The sequence below is a fragment of the Nanorana parkeri genome, unplaced genomic scaffold (assembly GCF_000935625.1).
Source record: "Nanorana parkeri isolate BGI_ZX_2015 unplaced genomic scaffold, ASM93562v1 scaffold417, whole genome shotgun sequence".
Classification (NCBI taxonomy): Eukaryota; Metazoa; Chordata; class Amphibia; order Anura; family Dicroglossidae; genus Nanorana; species Nanorana parkeri.
Genome location: NW_017306685.1, coordinates 333993 through 345560, shown reverse-complemented (window position 1 = coordinate 345560; position 11568 = coordinate 333993). Strand labels below are relative to the sequence as shown.

At 43.3% G+C, this 11568-nt stretch overlaps 1 protein-coding gene across 3 annotated transcripts in view; it reads right to left on the bottom strand.

Moving 5' to 3' along the window:
• The window catches only part of CDO1 (cysteine dioxygenase type 1), a 25401-nt gene extending 14141 nt beyond the window's left edge, over positions 1-11260 (bottom strand). Inside the window, exon 1 of one of the 3 annotated variants that reach the window (XM_018559843.1) lies at positions 10998-11260. In XM_018559843.1, the coding sequence (XP_018415345.1) occupies positions 10998-11167 (170 nt within the window). In that variant the 5' untranslated portion in view covers positions 11168-11260. The remainder of the gene's footprint in view (positions 1-10997) is intronic. The other 2 variants (XM_018559842.1, XM_018559844.1) reach the window with 2 other exon arrangements.
• Positions 11261-11568: the final 308 nt, after the last annotated feature.

Here is an 11568-nt window from a genome sequence, read left to right as displayed (position 1 = left end):
TATACCACCAAAAACTGGCATTTAATTTTAAACATTCCTCACTCTGTTGGAGAATTGGCCATTATGTTTAGTGCATTTGTTTTTTTTTATTGAATAAGCCACCCAAGGCCCAATCTCCTTATAGCGATAAATATGCTTAAAAAATAATGAATTCTTTGCACATTACTATATACCCATACAAAAAAAAAAAATCACACACACACTTTGCCTTTAGTCCTCAGATGCAGAGAAATGCCATTATTACTGTAGTTTACATCTTCTCAGCTACCCATGCATGCACCAACACAGCCCAGGTCTCTGAAGATGGTCCATTGTTTTACTCTGCCATCTTTATGCGTGGCAGGCCCAGAATGGCAGACAAAAAAACGAAAGAAAAAAAACACAATGCCCAGTTCTGTGCCGACCGGGCCAGTGAGCTTACGGTTTGTCTGCATTTTGAGCAGAACTCCAGCTATAACGAATTAAAAGTTTATTTTCCTTAGAAAGCACTTTTGAGGGACAATAAATAAAGCTAGCGATTAAAACTGAAATGTTAATTTGGCTTTAACATATGCTTGCTTTTTTTTTTTAACTATAAAATGATGCCAAAATAAATTTTAAAAAAAATGTACCCACCGCCCCCCCCCCATTTGGATTCGGTGAGTTTCAACAGCCCTCCAGCTCCATGAGAAAAACAAAAAAAAAGGGGAAACATTATTTACCAGTGCAAAGTCTGCACCTCAGTGTTTTATACAATATACACAAATCTATTTTGTACTAAAAAACCTGCTACTCTGCATCCCATCAGACCCAAGAGCTCTGTTTGCTTTTGAACAATGAACCCATTATACAGAGCCAGGAGGTCATTCAGTGTTCTAGCTGCAGCCACCAATATTGTTGACTGGAATCAACAGAAACCTTTCCATCACATATTTCTCGTACCATTCAGAGCGACTGCAAACCGATTGTAAACATGACAAGACTTACTCTGCAAACATTTTTTCATCATTCAATTCTAGAACAAGCCTGTTTCAACAGGCGGCTTTTTAAAAATGTGAAGTTAAAGTAACTCTAAACTTAGGAGTTACATCTTATATATACATTCAAGTACCCCAACTATTAACAAAAATTTAGTTTATTGGTGTATCACTCGGCTGTAGATCCTCAAATCATCTCTGAATTTGTGCCGACACTGTTCTTCCTTCTGTGGGGTGGCTACTTTTGTTCTCCATACCCATTGCTCCAAGCTCACTCCCATGATGGACTACAATCTCAATACAGATTAGTAAACTAAACAGGAGATTCACGCTTAGTCCACAGGAGCAAGCTTGGAGTAGTGGCTACTTTACAACACACACAGGGACCATGGGGAACAAAAGTAGCGCCCTCACATCCTATACACTGTGTATAGGACGTGATGACCAGGGGCTGACTGGGGTGCAGGCTTACCTGAGCAGTCTTCCAGCTACTTGCTTGCGAGATCGGGCCCGTCTGTCGGCGGCTGTCATCACCCCACGTGCCGATCGTAGATGTGGGCTGTGATGACTCACGAGACCTTAGGCTTCAGGAACCATCAGGCGAGTATAACTTTGTCGTTTTAGCTCCCTAGACAAAACAAGCACTTAATTCTTGCAGTAGGGCATTTGATTTGCCGGAGATCTGCTATAATCAAAAATGAGCAGCGCTATACGGAAAGAGCCATAATTCATAAGCAAATCCATCCAAATCAAATCATTTGCTGATCTTTCAACAAGAAAAATAAATACCTGAGATTTTCTGTGCTAAATTTTAATTGTTTTAAATACATGGATCAGGGGTCAGGTAGCTGGAAAAAGAATTCTAAGTTTGAAAATTTGATAAGATTAGGACTGAAGTACAGTGTTCAGACACTAGGCTTATGGTTTGCTTTACGTTTAAAAATATAAAATTTGCCCATTTTTGGTGGATGTCCTAATGGAAGCACTTTCATTAGTGAACACTAAAGCTGGCCATACACCTATAGGATTATCTGCAGATTTTCTAGGGTCAGATGGAAAAAGTGCAACAGATTCCTCCATCTACGCTAAACTGTGTGGACAGAGCAATCTCCCACTGGGGGAAAGCTTCAGTATCTTGCTAGTCGGCCCCGCTGGTTCTCAAAATACCTGAACAATCTGATTGAACAATGCCTGCACCCAATCAGATTGTTCAGACATTTTGAGAGCCAGCAGGCCAACTAGCTAGGTACTGAAGCTTTCCCCCAGTGGGAGATTCCTCCATCCACACAGTTTAGTGTAGATGGAGGTACTTTTTTTCATTTGACCATAGGCCGATATAGATTTTCTTTTCCTATTGGTTTATGGCCAGCTTTATGGGTTGAATTATAACGATTATCTGTGCGATTCACAAAGCGAATGTTTGCTGGACATTCAGACAGTCTGTATTTTATGGAATTCAACCTTCACTTTCAAAGAGGAATCACCCCATTACCCTTGACATCCAACAACTTCACCCATCAGTAGTCACATACAATATAATAGAGAAATTAACAAGACTTGCCCTTTCAGCCATCATTTTCAAAGGAGGAGTCATTCTATGCTAATCCCCCCCCCCAACTAAATTTGGCCTACCCCTTCCTGTTTAAGACATTTTGTGTAACCTGTCAGTTGCTGGATACAGCGTGCACGCTGTATCCAGCTTCTGGCAGGTTGCGATATTAGCGTAGTGGGGGGGAAGCCCGCTCTGCATGTTGCTCATCCTTCCAGAAGCAGGATACAGCATGCGCCTGTTTAATAGTAATCAGGCACGCGCTGTATCACTCCTGCCAGCATCAGAGAGAGGAGGCTGACCTCATCAGTGGATTCAGGTACGGATAATTTCTTTATTTTTCCTCTTAATGGCAGGCGAGGCTCTACCTCACCGACTTGGGGGCGGTGTTTTTTGTCTAGTTTGCCTTGCGGTAGATATGCCTTTGGTCCTATGTGTAATGCGGTAGCTGATAAGCGATGGTTTGTTACTGGAATATCTTTGCTGATGAGTAAATCATGTTTAAAAAATAATTGTTGAATCCTGTTTGATATTGATGGGAAAATTCTATATTCCATAAAATACAACTAGACCAAGGTTCTTTGGACTTGACTATTTGCTTTTCGAAATGCACAGTGAATCCTTTTAGAATGGACCCCTAAGCGTTTAGCAAACATTCAGTGGGCACTTTATCATTGGACAGGAGGTCCCATCTCAAAGAAAGTGCCTCACCATCCTTATGAGAAAAATAAGCAGACTAGTAATTCATTCAGCACGGCACATTTGAATTCCAACCTCATTCATTTTGAGAAAGACCCCAAAATGGGTCTGGTTCACACCTTGCCGTATTTCCGCCCGTCCGAACGCGATACAAAACGGCCTACGCCCAAAGAAGTACATGTACTTCTTTGGGGCGTTTTGGTCTCGCGTTTCCATTGGGATACAGCCAAGTAGCCTTCGGAAACTGGCGTTTGGCGCGCGTTTTTTTTACCGGGAATCGCGGTAAAAACGCGCATTTTCAATACGCCTAGGTGTGAACCCGGCCTTAGAGACCAGACTGCACACTGTTAAGGTGCCCATACACTGTACGATTCTCGTACGAGAATCGCGGGAAATCCCGCGATCATACAGTGTATGGAAGGCGTGTGACCGTTTCTACTGTACGGTTGCACGTCTTTTGTCGAACCAGCATGCTCGAAAACCCGCCGAGAATCGTACAATTGTCGGCGGGTTTCTAGCCTGCTCGTTCGATAGCTGTGGAACGGGCCGGTGTGCGCACACTGCCAGTTCTGCATTGCGGTCATCGGAAGCCCGCCCCTCAGCGGGGCGGGCTTTCGATGGTCGCAAGTACGATCTGCCCGTCCAAGGTTGGGCAGATCGTACGAGCTTTCAATAAGCATACGACCATCGCAAGACTTTTGTCGTAAGGTGTATGGGCACCTTTAGACAAATACAGGAGCAGTTCTTTCTGCCAAAGGACTTGTATTTCTGTCAACCCAGTCCTGAGATTTATGTAGCACTAACTAAAAAGCACAGCCAGCTTGATGACCCGACTGTACTCTGATGAACTAAGCCAGCTGTGGTCAACTTTATTGATATAAGGGGTCTCAAGTACGGTCCCTGACGTAACCACAGGGCAACACATATTCAGTGAATGTAATGCTAAAGAAAGCTCTGAAGGAAAGCTGTAAAACGGCAGTCTACAGATCTCTTCCAGCACAGGTTTCTTTTACAGTTATCCAAGGGTACAGACATAGGACAGTTTGCCATCTCCTCTGCAATCTTAAAGGTGCCCGTACACCTTATGATTACCGGACAAAACTTTTCGTCCGATGATCGAATAGTCGTACGATTTTCGCACGGCAACCCCATCCTGCCCCGATGATCGCAAGATTAATTTAGCCGTAATTAACGAAAAGCACCTGGACGCAATGCGGTAATTGATTTGCCGTATTTTCGTTAGCGCAAGCGCAGTGTAGTTCGTACGACTTTTGACGGACCGAAACGCCAGCAACCTTACTACACTCGTACGATCTAGCAAAGTTTTCAAACATGCTTGACCGTCAAAAGTCGTACGATTGTACAGTACTGTTGGTCAGACACTGCAATGCACACATACGATTATCGGCCGAAAAGTCGATCGCATATGAAAATCGTACGATAATCGTAAGGTGTATGGGCACCTTTAGGGCTTGTTCACACGATTTTCTGGAGCAGATCTGTAGGCGCGGTGCTATGCGTGCAGTGCGTTGACACGTTCCAGTACTTTTTGGTTGGGAGTGGGGCTGTCAGTATGTTAGCTGCAGTGCGGTGCATTTTTGCGCGTTTTCGTTGTGTTTTTGATGCATTCCCGGACAAAATGTGACATGCAGTACTTTCTCTGTCCGGACCGGAACGGACTGCGCACGTGAGAACTGTTGCCCATAAAAACACATAGGGATACATTTTGGGTGCAGGAGCGCACGGTTCTGGTCCGGACACAATCCGGACATCGTGTGAACAAGCCCTAAAGCCAGAAGGCTCCTAAAACCTCATGGGGTGGGGAGCCACAAACTAGTGGGTCTCAACTACAGTCCTTAAGTAGCCCTGATAGATCAGGTTTTTCAAATGCCTTAAACTCAAGACAGATAATTCTAGGCACACCTTTGATGTCAGTAGTACAATCAGGCACCTGCTGAAAGTGATCATCACCTTACTGCATCTGCTGTCAATACTTGTGATTGAGAAGTGGAGCAAATTAAAGTCAAAATAAAGTCGGAATTCCTTATCTCTATACTTGTTCTGGGTTAGTGGCTCAGCACATTGAGCCATCAGATCAGTATGACACCCAAGGAACTAGCAGTTGTAGAAGGACAGGTCATAATCTTAGCCCACACATTCCTTTTATGACAGATGTACTTCAGTCAGTGTTGTTAGATCTGTAATTATCACAGTTGTTCCCACCGAGATAAACAGAGATAAACATAACCCATCTTAAATACCTGAGAACAAGAATGGAAAAACCATAGACTTCAAGTATAGGGCACAAAATTACAAGAATTCATACAAAGCGGTTGTGGCACTGTACACCCTAAAAACTGTTTAAACAAAATAAGTTCAAGATACACTCCATCCAGATCAGAGGTTTCACTTTTTGCTGGGCAAGAGTAGATTAACTCTACTATTAAATGGTTTATCCAGGCCTCCACTCACTACCACCTCTAAGGGCTTGTTCACACCGAAAACCCCTGCGTTCTGGGGCGGGAGGGGGGTGTGGCAGTGCATTCAATTCAATGGCACCGACGTTTGGGGTGTTAGAGCTGTGTGGCCGCACAGCCTGCGACTTCTCAACTCCTCACCGCTCGGCCATCCGACATGAGCGCTCCCTCCTCCGCCCCCCCCTTCAGGGCTGGCCTCAGATCCCAAAGATAAACTGTAGCTGAAGCCGGCGGGCGGGCGTTTGTAAATAACTGGGGACACATAGTACTAGGTGTCCCCAGTTATGAATGAACAGGATGTGATTTACATCACTTCCTGTTCATTCATGATTTTATGAATGGGGAGTAGCACTCTGTACAGAGGCATTTCCCCATTCACAAACTGCTTGATAGTAAATGTTTTACCATCATCAGTTTCTGAATGAATGGGAAGCCTCTGTACTGAGTGCGTCCCATTCATTGAATACCGGGGCTGCAGAAAAAGAATTGGAGGTCTCTGTGTCCTCAATCTCTTTTTCTATTTTAAAAGGGAAATGTCAGGGGTCTGTTTAGACCCCCAACAGTACAAACATTTTTTATAATAAAACAAAAATTAAAAAAAAAGTGACACTAAAAATTTATTTCAGATGAAATGAACGAAAACTAAAAACGTTTTCATTCGTTTCATCAAACAAAACCCAAATTTTTATGCTATTTTGGATTCAGCCACTGGCGTGTTCTGTAGGCAGGACGTCATATAACACTGCATGTGTTGGGCGCCACCATCTTGGTGTATATCTAGCTATACACCAAGATGGCTGCGCCTATATCGGCGTGACGCTACGCATTCATGGCGTCATGCTCCCCGCCTCCAAGATGGTGGCACGTATTCGCAGAAGGTGCCAGTGGCCAACATACAATCTCAAACAAATTATTATGTGCCTGAATACATTTTTCGTATATTCGGGCAAATAGTCATTCATTAATTTAACATGTAGTCTAGGTTTTGTTTTCTATTTTTACTTTTCTAGATACACTTACTTGAAGAAAGGGTCGGCATGACAACCTGACACTTTATGTTTATAGACTATTTTAGTTTGACATTGATTGTTTACCACTTGTTTGCCTACTGTTTTATGCGATAATACTTATATTGTGCCGACAAGTTTAGTACCTTTGACTAAAAGTTTTATTTTGATCATAATTTTTAATATGTTTCTTTGGGAGTCTTTAAATGGTGCGGATATTTGAGAAATGGGTGTGGTTACTGAGGGGCACTGTAAAGCTTTCTCGCACAGGGTGCCTAAAAGTTTAAGGCCGGCCCTGGCCACGCCCTCCGGCCGCAAGGGATCGCAAGGCACATTATGCCTGCGGTCTGGTCAAAATAGTGCCTGCAGCATTTTGATCGCACCGGACCACAGGCATAATATGCCTTGCGATCCCGTGCGGCCAATCGCATTGCGGCAGGAGGGCGTGGCTACGGTGCCATTCAATTCAATGGTCCGCCACGCCCCCTCCTGCCCCACAAAAAAGTGAGCCGGCCGACAACGGCCCGGAACGCACTGCATCTGGTGTGAACGAGCCCTTAGATAATTCAGTAAGTTTCCCCTGCGTCATCCCCTCTAGACCAATGCAAATAGGTTACTGGCTTCTGGAGGATTGCCTAGATGACTTGCTTTTACCCTGCATTAGGAGAATCATCAAGCAGCATCAAGGAACCACTGCTTACATCACATGCACAAGTCATATTGGAAAAAAATGGCCATGATGCCAAGAGCAACAGGTGTCCAACTATGGTAAATCAGTCTAAAAGGAACATTTGTCTCCTTTAAAATATTTATAGTGAGGACAGCACCTCCCTAGAACACCTATAAAGCCATTAATCAATGTGCAGTTTAATAGTATCAAGAATTAATCTTGCATTAATCTGGCTTCAGTAAAATAGAAGTTGATCACTTTGGACTACCGCACCTTTCATATCACAGTTGTCTGCAAAGCCTAAGGCCCCATTCAAACCTGGAGGTGCATGTGAATGCATGCAAAAGCATATTCTCTTTACGCACACTAATGCAATGCATACATAGCGTGTCACACTTGGTGTGCAATTATTTGGTACTGGAACCCCACACACAGCATGCAAGGCATGTCAAAAAACATACCAAGCTCACAGCCCAAACTTCTGCGCAAGCTTCTTTGCCATGTGCAGGGCAACCCATTGAATTGAATGGGATGCACTATGCAGACAAGTGCCAATATGCAATGTGTGTTCACAGAGGTGAATGGGGCATTATTATTATACAGGATTTATATAGCGCCAACAGTTTGTGCAGCGCTTAACAATATAAGGAAGACATTACAATCACAATACAAGATGATAAGGAGGGCCCTGCCCGTGAGGGCTTACAATCTAAAAGGGAGGGGCAAGTGATACATTAGGAGGGAGCTGTGTGGGGATGAATTGTTTAAGAAAGTGATATTTCAGTGGTTAGGTTGAGGTGGGAGAGAAGAGTCTTAAGGGATCGCCTAAAAGGCAGTCAGAGTGGGAGATAGACGGACAGGTTGGGGGTAGAGAGTTTCATAGGCTGGGAGAGACTCTAGTAAAGTCCTGGAGGCGAGCATGGGAGGAGTTGATGAGGGAACTGGAAAGCAGAAGGTCTTTTGAAGAGCGGAGGGGAGGCGAGGGTGATACTTTGAGACCAGGTTTGAGATATATCCGGGGGCAGAGTTGTGGATGGCTTTTTAAGTGGTTGTTAATATTTTGAATTTTATCCTTTGGGCTATTGGAAGCCAGTACAGGGATCAGCAGAGGGGGGTTACAGACACTGAGCGGTTGGTTAAGTGGAGGAGTCTAGCAGCTGAAGTCATGATAGACTGAAGGGGGGATAGCCTGTGTAGAGGTAGGCCAATGAGGAGGGAGTTGCAATAGTCAAGACGAGAGCTAACAAGGGAGTGGATTAACAGAAGTCTGTCTCAAAGGCTGCCATGGCAGACCTCAAAGTTCAAGCTGTCTCTGCAGCAATGCTTTCTGAATCCCTGACCCAAAGCAAGTACCCAAGTTCAGTGATGCAAAGCATGGCAGCCAAACAGCTAGATTTTTAATAGGAAGCAGTTTGCAATTGCAGCTCACAGGATTTCTCTCAGGACAAGTTTATTGTAAGTACATCCAGCTATTTCTATGCAATCTTTATTAAAGAATTTTTGTAGCCAAACATGCACTATATTTCTTTTTTTTTTTTAAACCGACATGTCAAGATTCATTTTGGTCGTGTGTTATTTACCTAAGGTGCTAAAAAGCACACTCCTAAACTCTATCCGGTTGAAGCTGCTTTTTTCCCACAGCTGGAACAGATCTGCCAGGTTCAGGCATGTCCTTGTCTACGGTCAAAGATTGCTGTGCAGTGAATTGTAGCCATCTGCTTGTGTCCAGTGACTGGAGTGCTGCACTTTGCCCTCTAATAACAAACACTGAATACTTTACAGTAGCAAATGTTCCCTCAGGCATGGTTTATTTAGCTTAAAGATTGCATTGTGCAACGCAAATGGTTCCTAAACAAGACTCCAGGTCATTTGACACGTGTAACCCTTCCTTCCTGTTCAACTGTCCCAATTCTATTTAAAAAAAAAAAAAATAGAAACCTTTATGCTGGTTCCCACTATCTGCATCGGGCAGCACTGGCTGTTTATTACAATGCAGCCCGAAAGCAGGACAGGGCACATTGCTTTGTCACAGATGGGCTCCATTCACACCACTGTGTTCTGGTGGCTTGCGTTTAAAAAGTATGGCATGCAGTACTTTTTTTAAAGCACCCTGCAGTGAGACGCAGTACAACCGCATCACACTGTGGTGAGCTCACATAGCTGAACACAATAGTGTGAACTAGCCTCATTTTAAACCATTGGAATTAGTGTCTGCATGGAAAAGGAAACATGTGCTGCAAAAATAAATATTTAAAAATAATATTAATAATGAGGCTGCCATTGCTGACCCCCTGAAAATGCTAAATTGGCTGTCCCTTTCTAGCTGCAGTACTTGGAGTCACACAGGACAAGCAATCAGATTGGAAGTCAATGTGAGGTCTGAACTCCTGGTGTGCAAACTAGCTCAGGGTCAGTGCTCAGAAAGTATTAAAGCAATTGGATCAACATGGAGAGGTAACAACCAGAATTTTCAGAGTGAGAGGTTAGCAATAGGATCGTTCATATTTTTTGACATGGGATTCCATTAAAAAGGTAGATGGTGGTGGGGAAAAAAAAAAAAAAGAATGCCAATAAAACCAGGTGTCCCTGGAACCATGAAAACAGGGAAGAAAAATAAAATCTGGCTGGATCTGGATGAGCAAAGTGTTCAGCCATGCATCACTACAAGGCTGATCTGGCAACAACTGTGTCAAAATCCATGAGATGTGATTGGCTGGGCCGCACACACCCCCTCCACTCCCCGAGCGCTGCCAGCACACCCATCTGCGTGGCATGTACAGCGACTTCGCACTGTGCTGTGTGCGCCATGCCTGCGACACCAACACATCTAGATACAGCTCTGATCACCTGTTACATCCGAACAAAACATTGCTTTTATAATAATTCTGCACAATAAGACACATGGCAAAAACATTTACAAATAAACTATTAGACATCTACAAATACATTGCTACAATAAAGGCAATAATTATAAAAGCCCACAGAACATCGACTACTTTTTACCTGCACAATATGACACATGACATAAACCTCTACAAAACTGTAAACATCAACAGATTGCTACAAGAAGGCAATATGTATAAAAGCTCACAGAACATCGACTGCTTTTTCAACTGCACAATAGGACACATAACATACACATCTACACATTTATGGCTACTATATGTTCAGAATAATCCACACACTGCTCACGAAGTACAGCTTTAGCTTACATTGTACATCAGTTATTAATCCAAGGCTCCCAAACTTCTAAAAATTGGAGAAGAATAATGAAACTAGATGAATGAACTAAAGCTTCCCAATGATACTCACCTCTGCCAAATAACAGCTTGTTCTGAAGATGTGAATTGGATCCCCAGCTACTACAAGCCCCCTGACTTCCCACAATGTCAGTGCCAGCTTCCTCATCATCAATTTCCAGACACTTGCAAGGAAGTCCTCAACAACTGAGAGAAATTCAATTCTAACATCCGATGAGTTATATTTAAATACATTGTTAATAACTGAAGATACATTTTATACTAACACATTGCAAACCAAACCCTCCACAAACCATACACCACTCCATATGTCAGTTGAATTATTACAGCATCAGCAGAGATAAAAGTAAAGACACAGCAATCACTGGCAATAAAGTACCTGTATGGGTCAAACGTGGCATACTTCATCCAATCCAGTGGATTGCTCTGATAGGACTCCACTATATTCTGGACTTCTTCTATATTGACTTTATCACTGGAGAAGATCTGGTGCAGGATCTGGATCAGCTCATCCAGTGTCTGTGGCTTCAGTACCTCTGTGTGATCCATACTACTACAAAGTCAGAGCTGAGCTGATTCCCCCTGTGATGTCTAGGACAGATCACTCACACAAACAACTGTGCAGAAGTGCAGCCTTTCTTCTCTATTTAAACTGGCCAACTTGCAGAGGGATGTACCAAGTTTCTTAGGGGTGGTAGGAGAGATAAGAGTGCTGTTTGTGACAGATTCTGTTTCTCAGTTATGGTGTTTTTACATTACAAGCAGCTTAATCTGCACACAATTACCCTTGCACTGATAACATTGATAGAAAACAAAGGAACTATCTGTTTTATTAAGCTGTATGTGCACTGATATCCTCCTTTTCCAGAGCTACAACTTCTTGTCCTGCTGAGCTTTGGAATTAGGGGCTTGCAGGGGGTTGGTGTCTATTAATTTAAACCAGCAGCCAT